This window comes from Arvicola amphibius, chromosome 10 (genome assembly GCF_903992535.2).
Source record: "Arvicola amphibius chromosome 10, mArvAmp1.2, whole genome shotgun sequence".
Lineage (NCBI taxonomy): Eukaryota > Metazoa > Chordata > Mammalia > Rodentia > Cricetidae > Arvicola > Arvicola amphibius.
Window position 1 is genome coordinate 38,017,665 of NC_052056.1, and position 21,788 is coordinate 38,039,452.

At 38.9% G+C, this 21,788-nt stretch overlaps 1 protein-coding gene across 1 annotated transcript in view; it reads right to left on the reverse strand.

Moving 5' to 3' along the window:
• The window catches only part of Tomm70 (translocase of outer mitochondrial membrane 70), a 34,259-nt gene extending 12,722 nt beyond the window's left edge, over window positions 1-21,537 (reverse strand). Inside the window, exons 1-5 of the mRNA XM_038346753.1 lie at window positions 21,056-21,537; window positions 7,460-7,633; window positions 5,810-5,936; window positions 3,989-4,098; window positions 2,630-2,778 (exon numbers count right to left, since the gene is read on the reverse strand). Coding sequence (XP_038202681.1) covers window positions 2,630-2,778; window positions 3,989-4,098; window positions 5,810-5,936; window positions 7,460-7,633; window positions 21,056-21,388 — 893 coding nt within the window. The 5' untranslated portion in view covers window positions 21,389-21,537. The remainder of the gene's footprint in view (window positions 1-2,629; window positions 2,779-3,988; window positions 4,099-5,809; window positions 5,937-7,459; window positions 7,634-21,055) is intronic.
• Window positions 21,538-21,788: the final 251 nt, after the last annotated feature.

Below are 21,788 nucleotides of genomic sequence, written 5' to 3' on the forward strand. Positions count from 1 at the left end.
CAAGAGGAGTGGTCAGACCTGTGTTTTGTACAGATCATTGTTTTGTGGAGGATGGAGTAGGGAAAACTAGAAGTAAAAACACCAAACTGCCTCAAAAATAGGTATATTGTTCCATCTTAAAAAGTAAACCTAGAATTAAACTCAGGTCGCCAAAGGTACAAGACAAGCACCTTTACCCAACAAGCTATCTAGAATGACCTCTCTTTTAAAAACAGAGAATACAACATTCCTCTCCTCCTTCCCTCTCCCCTCCCCTCCCCTGTCTTTTCCTAGACAGGGTTTCTCTGTGTAACCCTGGATGTCCTGGAACAGGTCTCTTGCTCCATAGACTAGGCTGGCCTCAAACTCAAAAGATCCACTTATCTCTGCTTCCTGAGTGCTGGGGTTAATGGTGTGAACCACCACCACCTGGGTACAACATTCTTCTTCTAAGATGATGGTTGCTACTGGAAATGTTTAATAAAAAGGTTTCTAAGTGAAAAAAAAATACACTACAAGACTTCTAAGATATTTGATTTATAACAATTGAACATTAACATGTAAAAATGGTAGACTTTGGAAGTACATACTTTACAATTTTATCTTGTCTTGAACTAGAGACATGTGGCACAATTCTGTGCAATGGGGCTGAACAGGGGCATCGAGTAACAGGTCACAAACACCCACAGAATCACAAGGGCAAATAAATGGCAATTTACTCTGTTGTTCAGTGGGTTACATAAAGTATCACATACTTGACTTACCACATTTTCAATTTACAATGTATTGACGGGGCTTTAACCCCTCATAAGTTAAAGGGCATCTGTATTAAAGAGCATTGTACATTAAAGTACAATTTCTCCTCTCAGTAGTTATATTCTCAATCAGTGCTTCTAAACCTATGGGTTGGACACTACAATTTCTAACAGTAGTAAAATTAGTTATGAGGTAGCATCAAAATAATTCCATGTTCACCACACATGAAGAACTGTATTAAAGAATTGCAGCATTAGGAAGGGTAAGAACCACTGATCTAGACAGAGAAATGATGTGGGATTCCCTTCTGTATGCTGTGATTACCATTAACAAATAAAGAAACTGACCTATAGCAGGGCAGAAGTTAGGTAGGCGGGGAAAACTAAACAGAATGCTGGGAGAAAGAAGGAAGAGTCAGAGCGAAGCCATGTAGCCCCACAGGAGATGGACTCCTGAACTTTAACTGGTAAGCCACAGCCTCGTGGCAATACACAGATTAATAGAAATGGGTAAAATTAATATGTAAGAGTTAGCCAATAAGAAGCTAGATCTAATAGGCCAAGGAATGATTTAATTAATACAGTTTCTGTGAGATTATTTCGGTTCTGGGAGGCCAGGACAAACAAGCAGCTCCTTACAACAGAGAAATCTGGTATGTGATTTATAAGAAAAATTCAATCAAATTTTCCTAACTTCACACTAACTTTTTATTCTCTATTTGTTGCTCAGGTTACCAAGGTAAGAAGACAGGAGCAGTTATTAGCTTCATCAAAGGCTCTGAGTGAGGCCCAACTACAAACCACAAATTGCAACACCAGCTCCAGTTGTGCTCTTGTGAGTTTCTGTTCATAGCCTGTCATCGCTCACCATGGCTCATAGAATGTGATTAACTTTGCTCTAGTTGTTATAGGGTGAAGCCTATTTATGTAACAGAAGAGGAAATTATCTACATCACTGTTACTAAGTTATATGACATCTGAAGCGTATTTCCCAACTATGACTTTCTCAAATATTGCATACCAATTAACATTTACATATCTTGGTGTAATTATGCAGACGTCCTTAAAACTCAGTTATGTTTTACTACAAGCAACAGTATTCCTCTCCCTTCCACACACATTAATAAATAACCAATTAGTAATACTATCATCTTCTCTCAAAAAGTCTAACTGAAAAACACAAACATGAACAAAACAGGCTAGACGGCATATATATGACATCACAAGGTCTCCAGTCACACAGGCACTTGTCCTTTAGTTTCAGCTTTCTTTAGTACCAAAGACAAGAAGTCATTAGGAATGTCACTTTCCTGGACAAGTAAAAAAACCTTAAAATTTATAGCATCCCTAAGCATTCATCAGTATATAAATCAAAAACTATCCTGCACGTAAACATTTGGCATTTGAGCTACATACAACTTTTTAAAAGATTTATTTATTTATTATGTATATAGTGTTTTGCCTGCATGTACACCTATATACCAGAAGAGGGCACCAGATCTCAATACAGATGGTTTTGAGTAACCATGTGATTGCTGGGAATTGAACTCAGGACCTTAGCAAGAGCTGCCAATCCTCTTAACCTCTGAGCCATCTCTCCATGTCCTGAGCTACATATAATTTAAAGCTGTACCTTTATTCAAATCACCTACCAACTATGCCCTTCAACTTAAGGGGTGTTTTCTTGATAATCCCACTAAGACTTTTTACCATAGACAGTAAAATCTGATAAGAGAAGTAATGTAACTGCTATTTAAAGAGAGGTATATTTATACTTATATATAACTTCAAGTTATATTTAACTGTATCTGTATGTAGATTTGTCTTTAAAGGTGACTGTGAACCCACTGGTGCTCCAAAGCCCATCCAGCAGACGCCGTGCTCAGCAAACTTACTTTTCTTTTACTTCTAAAGCTTCTCCTTCCTTGTCTTTATCTTCGTCAGACTTCTCTCCTTTAAGCATTGGTTGAGAAATTATATCATCCGTGAAAGAACTGAAGTAAGACTTAATAAACTGTGGTGATGGCATCAGAGGTTCACGGTTCTGAAATTCAATCATTTTTAAGCTTCTTTTTAAAATGGGAAAACATTAATCAAAAAAGCAAACTGCAGAATGACTTTTGTAAACAGTAGATTTTCATTTTCAAATTATTAGACAATATTAAACTCTAAGCTACAGATTAAGACTGGGACTCTAACATGTTTCACAGGTGATTGTAAAGAACTCCATTATGAATTAAGGAAATAAAGTCCTGGGCTCTAGTACAGTTAGCTATATTGCTCTTGGATTAACAGCGCATGTTAATACATGAAAGCCCACATTAAAGAAACCTTGTAAGTGTTGGTTGTTGTTCTGAGACAGGGTCTCACTCTATACAGACTAGCTCGTCCTTCAACTTAGAATCCACTTGCTTTGCCTCCCAAGTACTGGAATTATAGACATGTGCCACCTAAACCTAGCTATAGAGATTAGTTATAAACATCAATTTAGGAGAAAATGGAGTCCTGAGCAAACGAAAAAGGAACAACTGCCCTGCGTTCCTAAAATTAGCCGCGCACCGTCCTTCACTGTTAGCCAAGCTCTGTCACCCTTCCAGCACCGCACCTCCTTTCCCTCCAATACTTAGCCCGCATTAGCTCCTGTGCACTTAACACCTGTTCTGATAGAGCAAACCCTGTAAGCATCTCTTTTTGTAGCACAGGCTGGCCGCAGTCCACGTACTCTTTCTACCCTAACCTCCCATGTAAGAGCTACCAGCCTGGAATCCAGAACCCTCTACTTGCACACACTGCTCTAGAAGAGAGCTCTGTTTAACTGTTAAATTAAACCATGTCACTAATTAATGTCCACTAATACAATTTACATTAAAAACTAATGATAGAGAGCAGGAACTGGCAAATATTTTTCTATAAAAGATAAGGTAATAGACAGAGGTTCCATAGACTACATAGACTTTGCATACTCTGACAACCACTGAAATGTGTTGTAGCAGCACAAAAGTAGCCCCAGACAATATGCAAGTGGCTAACATATAGGAAGCAGACTGGATTTGGTTTTTGAGCTACTGTGTGGAAACCCTAACACATAAAATGAGTTAAAGTCTCTAAGTACAGTTCTGGGCTTACTGAAAATGGATATGCAACCTAAGAGGACAGGAAAAAGAAATATGACCCAGTTCTAGTTTCAGCTGTTATCATAAACACTATCCAGTCTCAAGAAGTATCCAACTATTCTCCAGCTCATATTAACTTACCTTATATTTTTCTTTGGCGTTCTCTTTTCCGAGAAGTTTAAGAACTTTATCAGCTAGCAGCATACTCTGCTCATTTTGGAAGCCTTCTAATATACACACAGCAGTTACATCTGGAAATGATGTAAAAGCAGAACTATGGAATTATTGGGAAGATGATCAGGTACATCAAATAGGCACAAATTAAACTACAAAAAGCCAAACTCAACTCAAAGCAAGGCAGAACTGTTTAATTTTCAAGAAACTGTCAGTATTTTATTCCTCTGGGGTTTTTCTCACCTATGAAATGAACGGACCTACTGTGTTTCATTTCTGAAATCTCAATGCTCTAACATTCTGTGAATAATGAACAAGGGCTGTAGAATCCGCTCTTCTGACTAGAAACACAAGGCAAATGGACAAAGTAGACATTCCCACATCTTCCTATGCTACCTAGGCTGTTAACAAACTTCTCCACACAATTAATCCTCCTGCCTCACCTCCTAAGTATTTTTTTAAAGCTACTTTGCCACAGAACTCAACTTTCAACTGGGTATGCCGCAGCTCACAAGAGAGCAGTCTCAAGTGGCAAAGGAAAGCTCCTCAATCACTCCCCCTTTACTCAGTGTTCAGCAGCCATCACTTCTATCCCCAATCCCGACTTTTCACAAGTCCACACCCATCTCTTGCAAGCAAGTCGACATGGATTCCATTTCCCTGCTAACTTCAGCTAGCTCTAACTCCACTCTTCATTTCTCTCATCAACTCCAGCCAACCTCTTCCCTGCCATAGCTGTGATAACTCAAGGTCTAGTTCAAAACTTGGTGTTCTCATTGTAAAACTGAAATTCTTTCACCAACACATGATATCACAAAACTTCTAAATTTTCAAACATGATCTAGAACTGCCTCATCTTTTTAAAGGACTCATTCCTTAAAAAAAAAAAAAAAGAACAAAAAGCATTTTAGGCTCAGCTCAGTGGCATAAAATAGGCTTAGCATCTGTGAGATCCTGAATTTTTATTCCCTAGTATCAACCCCAAAAGTTATTTAAAAAGTAATTGTGGCTAAATTTTATTACTGATGTTTTTAAAGGACTTGTGAACATGTACTGAAAGCACTTTAGATTGTAGAAATTATACTCTGCTTTAGCGTCACATCACTTAGAAAATTAAACTTTAAAAGTTGGAGGCCTGTACTCTAATTGCAGTTTTGGAAGCAGACATGGCCAATTAGAGGCAAAAGAACATTTTTAACATTTTTCTGAGAATTACATACTCTGCAATTGTGTAGAAAATTATGTTTGAAAAATATGGAGGGCAAATAATGGTTTCCTTAATGATTCATTTCCAAATTATTCCAAGAAAGTAGCTGTAAATATGTCAACATTAACCAGCTAAAACTATTTTTCTGATTTCCTTAGTCAATAAGTCTTAATACTTAATAGTATAAGTCCTTAGTTGAGGTTGGGTGTGGTGGGGTACACCTTTAATCTTAGCATTTGGGAGGCAGAAGCAGGTGGATCTGTGAGTTCAATGCCAGCTGGTCTACACAGTGAGTTCCCGGACAGTCAGGCTTATATACAGACTGCCTCAAAAAATAAAATAAAATAAATAAATGAAAAATTAAAAAACCAACCAACCAAACAACAACAAAAACCACAACAGCTAAAAAGAGAGATAGAACTTACAAATCAGCAATTTTAAAAAAGAAATGTCTGCTGAGTAGAGTTTAACACTGAAAGATAATTAGCTGCTTTCTACACTCACAGGAAATTTCATATAAATTTACTAATGACTACAAAGCCTATGGTAATTTTCCTATGAAAACACAGAAAAATGCTCACCTTCTAAACATTCCTTCTTATTGTCTAGCTTCTCATGGGCTTTTGCACGTCTAAAGAGAGCTTTCACATATTTGGGGTTAAGTTCAACAGCCTTTGTGCAATCTTGTGCCACCTCTTTCCATTTTTGCTGTAATTTAAAGCATGAAAGGAAGAAAACAGTTACACAGAAAACAGAACTGTTAACAGAACTGAGTTTTCAAAACCTAACAGGCCAAGTATTAAGAATTTCTCAATAAAAGTATTCTCAAATCAACGAGTAACTACAATGTACTACAAAGCCTACATGTGTGTGCGTGCATGTGCATGTACACACACACAATAAAGACACTACCCTAGACTTCTACAAATAGGCAATGAAGATATTTAGGCTTTCTACCTTAGGCTTTGTGCTTCTAAACCTTTCACTCCTGAGGACTCACCTCTCTCTTCTCCTTGGGTAACTGTCTGGGTTTATTTACCATCTAAAATTGGGTGATTCACAAAGTTATCTCTAGCTAGGCTACCCTCATAAATTACAGATGTGTGATAAACTAGCTTGCTCCTTCTCCATTCTGATATTAAATTCTTGTTTGTCTTCATTTTTCATGTCCAAGTGCAACAGCAATTTTTGCTGGTCTTCAGCTTTCCTTTACATGCTGTGTAGGCTACTCCAACAATATGCTGTCATCCTTTCTGATTCAATATGTTCTTGGCAAAACAGTGGGAGAAATCTTTGATGACACTCCTCCACTGTAAAATCCCTTAAATACTCCCACTGTACTAAGAATAACTACAAATTCATTTTGCTTCATTTATTCATCACTGTCTTCAGCCGAGGTATGTAACCCACATTGGCCATCAAACCCAAGATCCTCTGCCCCCTATGTGCTGAGAACACAGGACTACATTGTTACACTTTGCTCAACTGTAAACTCATTGCCTACAGGCTTTTCCTGACTTTGTTCTTGCTTACTTCCACTTTCATTACTGTACTCAAGTAGACTTTTATACTTTTTAAAACATCAAACGCTTGCTTGTCTTCAAACAATTATGGGTCTTGGTTCCTCTATTAACACCCTCTTCTCACTATTTTAATGCATCAACCCTCTATAAAAGCATACAATCATACTACATAGTTTTTAATAAGAATGAAAGATTTGGTTATGCAAATATAAAAACTACACAAGACATAACAGTAACAAAAAATGCAACAAGCAGTATGTGTTCTTCCTTTTGCATATTATAAAGAGATAAAAAGTTGAACCAATAATCTCAAACTGTTGAGGGATCACTATGAAACTTTAACCTTCTAAACTATCTGATTTTATTAAAAATTAAAATGTATAGAATTTATAGAATTTTGCTGTACAATTTTGGCTAGTAAAACTGAAAAAAAATTCTTATAATTTCAAATCGGTTCCAAAAAATGCATTGGTGCCAGGCGGCGGTGGCCCACGCCTTTAATCCCAGCACTCGGGAGGCAGAGGCAGGCGGATCTCTGTGAGTTCGAGGCCAGCCTGGTCTACAGAGCTAGTTCCAGGACAGGCTCTAAAACTACAGTGAAACCCTGCCTCGAAAAACAAAAACAAACAAACAAAAAGCATTGGAGCTAAGCAGAATTAACTGAGACTTTAAGCAGATAAACAGAGGAAACAACAGTGGAGTACATACCAACTGTTCAAAGGCTGCAGCTCTGTTCTGATAAAATGTAGAAAGGTCTACATTCTTCTCAGTAGGGCACAAACTAATTGCCTCAGTATAGCACTGAATAGCTTGTTCATATTTTCCTGCTTTGAAATATTTGTTGCCTTTGTTTTTGGCTGCTTGGGCTCTATCCAGAGAATTCTGAAATGAGAGAAAACAACTATTAAGAACTAACATTCAAGAATAAACTCAGACCATAGTGATTAAACAAGCTGATGAAATAATATGGGAAAATAGGGTGGCTGTTTACAGTTTAAAACCACTTAGACTCTTCCCCAAAAGATGAGCATGTTAAAGCATCACTTTCTATCACTTCTGCCAACGCCAGAAGTAACAACTTTAATGTTTTCCAACCAAATGGGTATAAAGAAATGTTTCTCAGCCAAAGTAATTTAAACCCCTTGTTTTACAAAAATCTAGTGTATGAAAGCCAGCCACCATATCTGGGTGTGGTAGCACGAATCTGTAATACGAGCACTAGAAAGTTTAAGGCAAAAGAGTTCAAGGCCAGTGTGAGCTAATCAGCAAGACCCTACTCAAAAGCAAAAAACAACAACTAAAGAAACTAACAGATCCTGAACTTCCTATTTTGGGCAGCAGCAAGGGTCCTTACACCAAGGCAGAAGGGGTAGACAAAGGTAGGCTCATGTCTATAGGACAGTACCTGGCCTCTCTTAAAATGATTATTATGCCTACTATCAGTTAAGACACTGGCAAGGCACTCTCTGGCAGACAAAGGGCAGTTACAATCAAGGTGACAGGGCCACGTCAAGTTAATCCCTTATAACCCTCAGGGGATTTTGATAATAGCTGGAAACTTCTGTACTACTTCTTTTCTTTTTGGAGGTACTAGGAATCAAACCCAAGGCCTCTCACACTCTAGCAAGCTCCCTATTTACACTCCGTTGCCCTTCTTTAGCATCGTTATAGCTATAGGATTTTTTTCAGTAATAGTATACAAAGAAGGATTTGTAGGTAAGCCAAACTATCTATTATACATAGGAATATAACCTAGACAGTTTAAGCTGGACGGTGCTAACAAGAAATTATGTTAAAAAACAAGATGTGGGATAAAAGGAACCAAGAACACAAATCAATAGATGACTGAAAATCTTCCACTTGTCAACTCATTTATTCATCGTCTAAAAGTTTCCAGTATAAGTCAAACAGCAACCATGAAACATATTTCAAGAATAAATAGGTTACACGTTATGTCCCACCTGCAGTCAAGGCTTCATATGTCCTAGGATAGGTATGAATAAAGCCAAAAACAAAGTCGTAAACTCACTCAGAACTTTATGATTGGGGTGGTGGTGGTGGTGCACATCCATAGAGCTATGAAAACATACTAGAATCAACAAAAAAGACAAATGAAATATGCATGGTAGTGAACGCCTTTAATCCCAGAAGTCTGGAGGCAGAGGTAGGTGGATCTCTGAGTTTGAGGTCAACCTGATCTACAAAATGAGTTCCAAGACAGCCAGGGCTGTTATACAGAGAAACCCTTTTTTGAAAAACAAAATTAAAAAAAGGGGTGGGGAGAAAGAAAAGGGAGAAAAAAAAAAAGACAAATGCGACCCCCTTTGTGGTATTAGGAAGACAATCATCAGGATGATAGTTGGATGGCTTGAATTTAGGAAAACTTCATTAGTTGTCTTTCTCAACTGGAAAAAAAGCACAAGTCATACTGCAATAGGACTGTGTCATCCAGGAGGGAGAATGGTTCTCTTTCCAAGAAACCACACAAAGAGGAATTGCTGACACAGAAAGAAAGCCAATACATACAAGAGGGGCACCTTCTATCTGATAAAGAAACTGAGTAGAGGGAAAGTAGTGTGGAGAAGCTGGAGCTCCAATTCAGGGTCTCTTAATGCAGAGCACAAGCTCTACCACTGAAGTATAAAATAACAACCATGAGGCCGGGCGGTGGTGGCGCACGCCTTTAATCCCAGCACTCGGGAGGCAGAGGCAGGTGGATCTCTGTGAGTTCGAGACCAGCCTGGTCTACAAGAGCTAGTTCCAGGACAGGCTCTAAAAAAGCTGCAGAGAAACCCTGTCTCGAAAAACAAAACAAAAACAACAACAACAACAAAAAAAAAGCATGAAAACATAATCCACAAATAAATATATTGAAAAGGAAAAAGCATAATTAACTTAATAGAGGGGCTATATTACAACAAGCACAGCTGAGGAACAAATTAAGTACAAGGTAGGATCAAGGAAAACTTCCAGAATTCAATAAAAACAGAGGATGGGGTAAGAAGTTCGAAGAAAATAAGCAAGTACTTCCAACATCCACCAAGTTCCCAGAAGGAAAGACATAGTGAAAGACAGTATTAAAAAATTAGAAAAAACCTACACATTTTAAAAACACATTATGCTGAAATTTATAGCAAAAATTCCAAAGATGTTTAAATAGAAAAGAAAATCAGACTAACTACAATGGAAAAAGAACAAATCAGGTGCAAACTTCCAACATTAGGTCCTGACAAATAACTATCACAAAGCTCTGAAGCAAGAATTTCAACTCAAAATTCTGTAATTTGACAAATGAAGTTAAACACAACATAGACACATACAACAATTTTAATGCTCCAATGAACCCGGAGCAGGAGAATGACCAATACATTGAAAGGCAGAAAGAATGGCACAAGAACAAAAAGGAAATATGGAAATAGTCATTACACTCATCAGTAATAAATGCGAATATGTGAGTCTGTGATTAAGATTTTCAAGTTGGGGCTGGAAGATGGCTCAGAGGTTAAGAGAACTGACTGCTCTAACAGAGGTCCTGAGTTCAATTCCCAGCAACTACATGGTGGCTCACAACCACCTGTAATGAGATCTGATGCCCTCTTCCGGCCTGCAGGCATACATGCCAGAACACTATATACATACTAAATACATCTTTAAAGAAAATATTTTCAAGTTGTTTAAAAGTAAAACTAAGAACTGCCTGAATAGATGACTTAAAGTAAAATACAAACATTTAAGAAAGAAAAAATAAACATTATAAAAGGCAGTATCTAAGGACCACTCTTAAAAGCTGTAGATAGAACACAACATAGTTCTATTGATAAAGGTACAATCTGCTCAAAAGTATAATTATTGACCTTTTTGCTTAATAAAACTTTAAAATAAACAAGTTTCACTGCCTTTGATAGTAAGGAAAAAGGAAAACATTATTTTATTTAGCACAGAAAATCTCCACTGTTTCTAAGTCACTGGAAGCCTACATTAGGGACTATTTATGTAGAAAACAATGTGGCATAGCTATCAACATATTTGAGTTATTCTGTATTTTAACTAAAGACTTTCAGATTAAATAAAAAGGACACTCACTGGCCAAAGTACAGGACCCTGTTTCACTGGCACAAACAGGCCTCGTACTAAATCACAAGAACCCAAGGAGGTGCAGTGAGAGCTAGGACTGAAGCAGAGGACTGGAAGGGATCTGGAGAAAGCAATACAGGAGTTAAGGAAGGGGACAGCAGTTTTCATTTAGAAAAATGCGCGAAGACCAAAACCTGAATCTCAACTAGCTACTTACTTTTAATTATTTACTTTTATGCATATGGTGTGTTACATGCATAAATATCCATGCACTACATGAGGCCAAAGAAAAAATATCACATCTTCTGGAACTGTGATAACATATGGTTACTAGTCACTAGACGGGTGAGGAAGAGACCTGGTCAGTCATCCTCATCAACTTAGACCTGAAACCCGATATGGACAAGTTCAACAGAACCACCATATATGGACTACCCATGCATGCTTTAGCATTGCCAGGACATAAATTTCAAAAAAAAATTCATTTCACTATATGGGTGCTGGAAATCCTCTTACATGGGGAACAAGTATCCTCCTGAGTCATCTCTCCAGCCCCTCACTTAAGTTTCCTTTTAAAATTATCCAGATTTCTTAAGTCTACTTAACTTCCTTATTGTACTACTGAAAATAAACAGTAGTCTGAAGACAGAGTTGAAAAAGAATCCAAATACACAGACAGATGATGAACTACCTAGCAAACTCTCTTCCGGAGAGCCACTTAACTATAAAGTATCACAATGGTCACCACCACACCTCACTTTCTGACTCCCTGAACTGTCATTGTTTTCTGGCCCATAGCTTCTCTGAAATGGCAACACAATAAGGATAGTAATGAGAAGCTACCTTTTTGCACATGATGGACTTCATCACAAAATGCTAGTTAGCAACAAACACTTAGTCTTCTGCTATACCCAAAACTAGACATTTCAGGCCGGGCGGTGGTGGCGCACGCCTTTAATCCCAGCACTCGGGAGGCAGAGGCAGGCGGATCTCTGTGAGTTCGAGACCAGCCTGGTCTACAAGAGCTAGTTCCAGGACAGGCTCCAAAGCTACAGAGAAACCCTGTCTCAAAAAACAAAAAAAAAAAAACCAAAAAACAAAAAACAAAACAAAAAAAAAAAAAACAAACTAGACATTTCAGGCAAAAATTAAACGTATCGAGGGAAAAGACCATAATAAACTTTTTCTTTTTAAATACAGGGTTTTTAATTCCATCACACGGAAATCTTTTTGTACTGATTTTCAAGGGCATTTCCCTCACTGTGTACACTCTCAAGTTATGTTAAATAACTTTAGAATTAAAGGTAGAAGTTGGGGGAAAACCACTTCAAAACAACTTTGAAAGAGTCTCTTCACAAATAAGGAATATATACAAGAAGATATCAAACATAATGGGAACATCATGAGAAACTAGTTCTATCTTTTCATGTGTCTACTGATCTACTTGAAAGCTACCAAAGTTATTAAAAGAAACTTTAACGTCATTTAACATTACTGGAAGCAACTTGATTTTGGTAATCTTTTCGGAGAGCTATAAATTTTATAATTAAATTTTATGAAGTTATTTCACCTGAGTCTTTTATCACAATTAGTTTTATTACATGCTGGCCGCATGCATGCAAGTTTGGTACTTTTTAAAGAACATTAAGCTTGGTGACTCAGTCCACAGTGTGCATGCTGGATAAGCACAATGACCTTAAGTTTGGTCCTACATAAAAAGCTGGGCATGCTGGCACTGCGTAATCCCAGAAACGGACAGTCTGAGACAGGTGAATCCCTAGGGCTGCCTGGCTGCCCAGTCAGCTTAGTCTAATCAGAGCCCCAGTGAGAGAACCTTTCTCAAGAAACAAAGTGGACTGGCTTCTGAGAAATGATACCCAAAACTGACCTCCAACCTTCACACCCACATGAGTGTGTGCATGCACACTCACAAACACTAATCTTACCACATGCTAGCATTGGTAGTCCCACAGAGAAGCTCAGACACAATCGCTTGAAACCAGAACAGTGGCCAGCCTGAAAACCTTGGGAAGGCTTGTTTAATATTAAGACAAAACTAAAATCCCCTCAGTCTCTGTGGAATACAGTTTGAAAAGACTGTCTCCTATGTTCACTTTCCTCAAAGAAGGCAATACAAGGCCATAAATTTAATCTCTGAATATTGGAAAAGACTATAAATAAATTAAAGATGTTCCTTTCTGCTTATTATGTCATACTACCAATTACTTAAAATTATAAAATTTAATGTTTTCTGCCCCAATAAGTTCCTTCTCCTCATAATGAATGAATCAGCAGTAATGCCCATGTGATTCTAATAAATCAATCCGACAAATATCTGTATCAAAAACTGGAGGATCACGGAAATGATAAAACAATTTATCAGTTACTGTCACAACTATTTATGAAATATTATTATATTCTTGGTTGTGAGCCTAGCCTTTAATAGCTGAGCTATCTCTCCAGCCCACTTATGAAATATTCTTAAGAGCTTCATACTGAAGACATAAGAGGCTCACTTAGTCCCATTTTATGCATAAAGCCCCGACAAAATTAAAAATATGCTCAAGGCAGAATTCAAGCTCCATCGATCTGACTTAACTACATGTTACTTCTATATTGTATGGCATAGCTGGCTTGTATTTATAAAGGATGCTTTAATCTTCATCAGTAGAACAACACTCACCATACCTGCCCCACTTGCCTGCACACACAAGCCTAAACAAACAAAAAACCAAAAGCAAACAAACACCAATGCTTATACTCTAGACCTGAACAAAGGAAACACTCAAATATGATGTTAACTACAGATTTACTGCACGCAAATGGGAATCTCTAGCACAACCAGATCTTTTTCTTTTTGCCAGGAAAGCAGAATTTAGTTCACTTAAAGCAGAATTTAGTTCATGTTGTTTGTGTGTGGCAGCCAGAGGTTGATGTTGGAATATGTTCCTCAACTGCTTTTCTACCTTATTTTTTGAGATGGTGTCTCTCACTGAACCTGATGGCAGTTTTGTCTAGTGAGACTCTATGAAGCACATGCCTCTGTTCTCCAGTGCGAATGTCTACAAATGTTTTTTATGTGGGTACTAGGGATATGAACTTGAGTCCCCATACTTGATCAGTAAGCACATTATTTTCTGAGCCTTATCTCCGATCTCTAAATTCACAATTACACATTTGTCCCTCCATGTCCATGGATTCAACAAACTATGAAATGAAAATATTCAAGGGAGAAAAACAAAACTTTAACTGCTGTTGGCATATGTTGTGATTAGGCCTCAAAAGATTGGTATCAGATCTTGAACATATACTACACATAGACGCTTTTGGTTTTATTATTCCAAAAGAGTACGTAAATAAACTCTCTACCTAACATCTATCTACCTTGTATTAGGTATTACAGAAATGTCAAGAAGACATCAGGAAAAGTATGCATACAAAATATGATGTATACTTTATGCAAAAATAGAACACACACACACTACAAGGCACTCAAGCACCATAGATTTGGATATCCCTGGCACCAATCCTTTGTAGATGCAGAGACACAGCTATATAATAAATAGCTAATAGGGTAGTCTTAATCCCAAAGAAACATGCTACATACTAGTATAGGAAACAAGAAAATGACCACTTTTCAAATACTGAAATCTTGATATATATAAGCAACACATTAGACCAGTAGTAAATCACACAGTTGACAAGAAAATAATTAGTTCAAGAAACAGCAACTACATATGCACACAAATCCAAACATATGGGGTAAAACAGAATCAAAAGCAAGAATCACAGGATATACATTTAGGAAACAATGAAAAACATTAAACACGTCTTTCTTCTCTTCAACAAACATTACTCTGTGCTAAAACTTGTCAGATAAGAGGCAAACGCTGCCCACCAACTCTTGAAGACGCAATCCTCTGAAAAGCAAGTCACAGTTTACAAAAAAAAAAAAAAGTTCTAGGTATTAGGTTTCAGCACCAGTAAATTGTTAGTGAAAGTTGCTTACAATCTTCTCTGAAACCAAAATGAAAAAAAAAAAAAAAGTATTTCAGGGAGGAAAATATAACCCAAAAGAATTAATAGACAGACTATAATCCCAGCACCTGGGAGGCAAAGGCAGGCAGATCTCTGAGTTTAAGGCCAGCCTGGTCTATATAGCAAGTTCCAGGACAGTGAGAGATACACAGAGAAACTTTGTTTCAAAAAATAATAACAAAACAAAAAAACAACAAAAACCAAAAGAATAGACAAAGAAATGTACAAGACACCAGAAAAGGACTGAAGCTCAAAACATGTCTCTTGATGTCATGATCATGTTACAGAGTGTGTTCAAAGTGATATACAATTGGCAATAATGAACGGCTATAAATTCCTAACAAATATATAAAATTAGCTTGTAATTATTTTTTAAAGTTGACAGATTTTAAGCTGAACCATACTAAATTAGGGTTCTTCATTCATGAATTTATATATTATGCCTATAAACACATTTTAGTTGAAGACTATGTCCAATCACCTGCCATGTGCCATGCACCGCATTAAGTTCTGAGAATAGAAATAACATAGAGTCAATCCCAGTGTTAACGGATTCAAGATTATAGCAGTAAAGGCAGGAATAAGAAACTCCAGTACCATGTGGTAAGTGTTACAGTCTGGGGAACTATGAGATTACAAAGACAGGGATTCAGAAAAGGTGAGAAGACTTCACTGCTGGGTATTTTACAAGAATGTGAGAGAGAACATCCAAAGACCAGAATCAACAGCAAATGGCAGCTGAGTGGGGCGACACACTCCTGTAAGCCCAGAACTCAGGCAGGATAGAGTAATAAGGTTAAAGAGGAGTCAACTGCATGGAAGAACATCATTCAGAATAAACAGAACTTATCTGCACTGGAAAGAATGACCATTTTAAGCATGGGACTCATGGGATTTAATCGGATAGTGACACTAGAGTAGAAGCCTACAGTTGTCCTTCAATATCCACGATTAGTTCTAGAACCTCCTCATCCCACACTAAAATTTGTGGATACATTATTCGCATATTATCTAGTAATATCCTCTAGCATAACTGTCACGCTCTTCTGCTCAGGCTAGCTTCAAATGTATGGGCTTAAGTAATCTTCCCAAGCAGCTATGACTATAGCCCTTTCATGTACCACTTCCTATGTAGTGGACCTCTGATCCTCCTTCCTCTACTTCATGAGTAATAGGATTACAAGCAAGCATCACACCTGGTTTTATGCAGTGCTGGGGACGAAAGCTTTGTGTAAACTAAGCTAGGCAAGTACTCTACCAACTAAGCTACAATGTCCAGTCCTCTCCTGTGTACTTTCAATCATTTCTAGATTACTCATTACCTAGTACAATGAAAGTGTACGTAAATCATTACTGTGTAGTTATCTAGGGAATGGTAAGAAAAATAATCTGTACATGTTCATTAGTTGTCTAAGTTTTTCCCCCCAAATATCTTTGATACTCCATTTGTTGAATCCATGGATAAGGCAAACATGAATAGAGCTGACTGTAATAAAAAATAATAAAAAAGGTAACAGCTATTCAGTTGAGAAATGACAGCAGTGAGAATAGAGTAGTTAGCCACTTAAGACATGATGTACAATATTCCGTTTCATTTTCTGATTAGACATGGAGAACATAAAAACATAAAAAGAGATAGTGATGACACCTGAGATTCTGCCTGGTCCATTTTATGAGGCACACTAATTAAGAAGAGGTATGATTAGAAAAAGAGACTGAAATACTTGTGAGACAAATGAAGATTCCCTTTAAGTTAGACCTTGTGAGACGTTTGGTTAACATTCATGGAATTAGTAGAGTAAGAATTCTCACAACAGAACCATGAAGGTTATTAAAAGGAAAAAAACAGAAGACAGCAAAGAATATTAATAATCAGTAATATTTAGAAAAAGAAAATCAGGAAAATGTCTCACCAATAGAAAATCTTATTAAGAGAACAGTATAAAATATTAGTGATAAGAAAAGTATTATTTATAATAGAAGTATCACCAGTAACCCATGATAATTTCTTTTAAAAATGACTAGAGCTAAGCCTGAGAGTGTATTCCCCTTTAATCCCCGTACCTGGGAAAAGGAATCATGGAGCTCTCTGAGTCTCAGGCCAGCTAGGCCTACAAGTGAGACACTGCCTCTAAAAAAGGAGGGGACTGTGTGCACGACTTTAATATCAGCACTCAGGAGGCAGAGGCAGGCGGATCTCTGTGAGTTCGAGGCCAGCCTGCTCTACAGAGCGAGTGCCAGGACAGCTCCAAAGCTAGAGAAACCCTGTCTTGGGGGAAAAAGAACATAACACAAACAAACGACAACAAAGAAGGGGGGGGTGGTGGAGACAGCTCAGTGAAGATACACTAGCCGCACTTGCAATGGACCTGCGTTCTGTTCCAGCACCAATGCTAGGGGGCTCACTAACGCCTCTAACGCCAGCTCTAGGAGAATCTGATGTTTCCATGGGCACCTTCACTCATGTGCACAACCATACTTGTACACACACACAAATGTAAGTAAAAATTAAAGAAATAAAACAGAAACATCCTTTAGGAAAAGAGAATAATTTCATTTCGAGGAAGACGATCACAACAGTGCTAACCCTTTCACTAACGTGTGTAAATAATATCCTGACATAGATCTGTGGTTCCTAACCACTTTATGTGTTATAATATCTGTAAGGCTAAGAACCTTGAACATCACAGCAGCTACTTTCTCTTACCACTGGATTTAAAGCATAACTGAATAGAAAACTACTATGAAATTAATAAAGTTAAGAAATAAACACTGCTCTTAAACATTAGTGCAGCTAGGATATCAGGTTTCGTGTGCATTTGTTAGTCCTTTGAGGTAGCTCAAATCTAGGGCGTGAAAGTGTCATGGATAAAATAAGAAATCTTCCAATTTTGCAAATCTGTAATTCAAGTTTGAAAAAGCTACTGAAGCAAGTTGAAACAATGGTAAATTTTACAACTGCTTAAATGAAATGATTTCATACTACTTGACTCTTAGAAACTATCAATCATCAGATGTTTTCTTTAATGATACCTTGAGATTCTGATTACTTAAAACCAACATGAAGAGCTCTGCATTTTTCTTCCAAGTTTTTAAGTGACCACTGAATATGATCCATATCACACACATACACATCTAACCTAAAAGACAGAAACACTGCAGTATCTCTAGTTCATTTTACATTTGGGCAAACATAAGTCCCAAGATAAAACTAAACAGGCTTACTATTCATTCCAATACTGAACCCTAAACAGGAATCAGTTGATTCCTTAATTCTCTTTAAAATGTAGTTACTGCTCAGCTGGAGAAATTACTCAGCATTAGAAAGCTCCTAGTTTTCCTCAACTGAAACAAATGCTTACTCAACTACAGACTAATTTAATTCCTCCAACCACAGGGAATACATAAATTAGGATGAGAAGGCAGTTACACTTAGACACTCATAACCACTCTAAAGAAATACATTTTTAAAAGACAAAAATAGTCTTCAATATTTATTGCTTACCAACAGTTAAGAGAATGCATTTCCATTAGAAAATGTGAAGATTTTTAATGTTGCCTTGCTAAACAATAATTTAGTAATTCCAAACAAGATTTCTGGAACACATCCCTAAATTCTACATGGTACAGTAAGAAAATGGTGCATGCCAAGTGTTTTGCTCCATTTTATTTTGGGACAAATGTAATAATAATTTTAACGCACTTCAAATTACACAGAGTATTCAACAGAAGTCAGGTCAATCAAAAGTATTCCTTATATAAAAACTACAAACCACTCATAGAAGATGAAAATCATTATTACTGCTGTAGGAAATGCTGCAAAACTAAGGAGAATTTAAAGAAACCTAAATTCAGAAAGAGAACTGACAGATTCTTTCAAAACCAACAGTAAAAGCATGCCATGAATAGTGACTAACACTACAGCGTGTCATACGTAAAAACCATTCATTTTATTTTTTAATTATGTGTGTGCATGCGCTCACTTATGTGTACCCAAGTGCAGGAGCCCCTGAAGGCTGGAGGTTCTGGATCCCCTTGGTGTCGGAATTACAGGTGTAAGCTGTCAGGCATGGTGCTGGGAACCTAACGTCTGTCCTCTGCAAGAGCAATATACATTTTTAACTGTTAAGCCATTTCTCCAGGCAAGCTCCCTTATTTTTAATTTAATTATATTTATGATTACTACAGAACCAAGAACTTCTATGTAACTTTCATTTATCTACTATTCCAGATTAAAATTAAATAGAAATTTTATATGTAAAATTTTCACATGTACAAAATTTCATGTACATGAAAATGGATAGATAACCAAGTTTTGACAACCACTCTCACTGGCACTCACAATCCAGAAACAAGGACTCAGAAGTCACTTTTGCTATAAATACACTTAAAACTTCACTCTGGCCCAAAATAGGATAAAAGCCTAACATATCTGCAAACATTTTGTCTGTCACATTCAGTTCAACTAAAGGCAGAGGTTTCATTGTCCTTAACCTTTTTCCTCGAGTCACCTTGGATTCAAGTAAGAATAAAACTTCAGAGGGCAGAGCACCCTTCGGGTGAGGGTAATTATCCTGGATGCTGAGTCCACACCCTGGAATACAGTAATCATCTGGTAGGAAGCAGATTAGTCCCCTTAGGAACCCTTCATCCAGCCCTCCCGCCACCCCTCTAGCAGGAGCAGACTGGAGACAAAGGTCAAGCACAGCACTTCTTGACCAGAATGCTTAATTCTGCAAACATCTAGTCTCATTCTTCCTCTACTTCAGCATTAAATTTTTGCGAGCAGCCTAAAGACACGCTTGGGGGTTACTGGAACCTTCTCTTTTTTTTTTTCCTCTTTTCAGCGCTGACACACTAAATCAACCTCTGCTTTTCACCATTACTTATCTCTGAAACTGGCTTCTTGGAGTTGGGCAGTCCAGCACAGTTTGCTGGGGCTGCCAGTGCCCAGGCTTTCATCCTAAATGTTAAACTCTGGTTTAACCTTTTTAGTGCTGGATGAAATAGAAGGGACTTAATATTTTAATCCTCTTGGTCTACTAGAGTGACAGTGAGATAAAGAGGGATTACCAAAATAAAAATGCTCCACAGGCCAACCTAGAATGACATCGCCTCAGTTCCCTCCAACAAACTCATTTCTAGTTAGAAACAGGCTATTTCCCCATAGGAGAGGAGAAACGCTTTTCTTTCGGGCTAGTTCAGCGATTCACACACAGCAAGGACTATCTCTATAGTCACATATCAGAACTTCTGAAACTACTTTGTAAAATAAGCAAATAAATAAATAAAATGGGTCTTTAGTTCGGATGGAATGAATGACTGCCATTCATTTAGCCGTACACATTTTTTCTCATGAACACAAGTGTACAGTACACCGGTTGTTCGTGTATAAAGGATTTACTTGTTGTGTATATACCTGGAATCATTACCGGTAAGTCTCTGAACTCGATTTATTCTGGTAATACCACACAACTCCAGACCCAGAGAAAGTCCCTTAACTCATTTTTCAGGCCATGCCAATTCTCCACAGCTGTCAGGTTTGTCAAAAATATTTAATAGTCAGATCACCAGAACAGACAAAGCAGTTCATCACTCCAGTGCTGTTCTAACACCAGAGACTTTACCAGACACACCAGGCTTGGACACATGTGTACAGGCAAGTGAGTAGAAAATTATGCTATCAGCCAAAGTGACAGTGGCTTATTTCCTATACACAAAGCTGCCTAATGAGTTTCCCCAATTTTGTCCTGTAGCTGCTCACCTCCCCCCTTCCAAAAGAGAAATGGTTCGTTGGTTATTAAACGGTTCTTAGTAAGTTCTGGCCTTGGGAATCACAGAAGGAACTCGTGTCAAAAGTCCAATCGTTCATGAAATTTGCCTTTCTTCGCTTAATAAAATTATTCTATTTGTACGTGTTTACTTACCCCACGAGGGATAAATGCTGTGTCACTGAGAAGAAAACTAAGATTCTGTTGGATCCCAGAGGACACTATTAATGAAAACCTCTACGCTAGCCTGCCAGGAGCTGTTTGTTACTCCATTCCCTACAAAAGCAACCAGAAACGACTCTCAAGTCCTTGCGGTCACTGGGCAGTTTCCGACCGGTGGGAGGACCCCTCACCCGCACAACGGGTGAAGGTAAAGCTGTATGCGCTCGTTCCCACCTCTACGGCCCGGGCGGCTTCTCACCATTTCCAGAGAGTCACCAGAACCGTCGGGGTGGCCGCTGCCCAGGGCCGGACTGGCCCTGCCTTCCGGGGTCTTTCGTTCGCTGTTGCGCTTCAGGCCGCTGCTTTCGCCCCGGCCTGCCGCCTCCCGGCGCCGCCGTCTTCGGCTCCACAGGTACATGGCCCCGGCACCTAGCAACAGGGGCGCCCCGATAGCCAGAGCCACGTGCCATCGCGGCAGGGTCCCCGCGCCCGAGCCGGGGCCCGCAGTCCCGCTGCCACCGCCCACTCCATTTCCAGACCCGGGCGCCGCCGCCGCCGCCATCGCCGCCTCCACCGGCTTAGAGGCGGCCATGACAACTGTCCTCCGCCGCCGCCGCGCCGGTCGCGGGCGCCACGGTCACCGGGCAGCGTGGAAAGGGAGCCGGGAGCGTGGAGGGAGAGAAACGCGCGAGCGAGCACGCCAGGCAGCAGGAGCGGACGACAGAGAAGGGCCGGAGGTCACCGGAAGCCCAGGGCATGCCGGGCTAGACCCGCGTCTGTGCCCGCCCCCATCGAGCGTGTAGGGGAGAATCACTTCCGGGGCAGAAGGCCGGGCCTGAGCCGGGAGTTCTGGGTAGCCTTTCCCTTGTGCCAGGCGCCTGCTAAGAATCACTTGGGAGGTCGTAGGCGATGGTTGACCTCTCCTCCTTCTCCAGGATGGAAGGAGCGGTGGCACTGTCGCCAGTGGAGCGAGGAGGGGGGCTGTACACAGC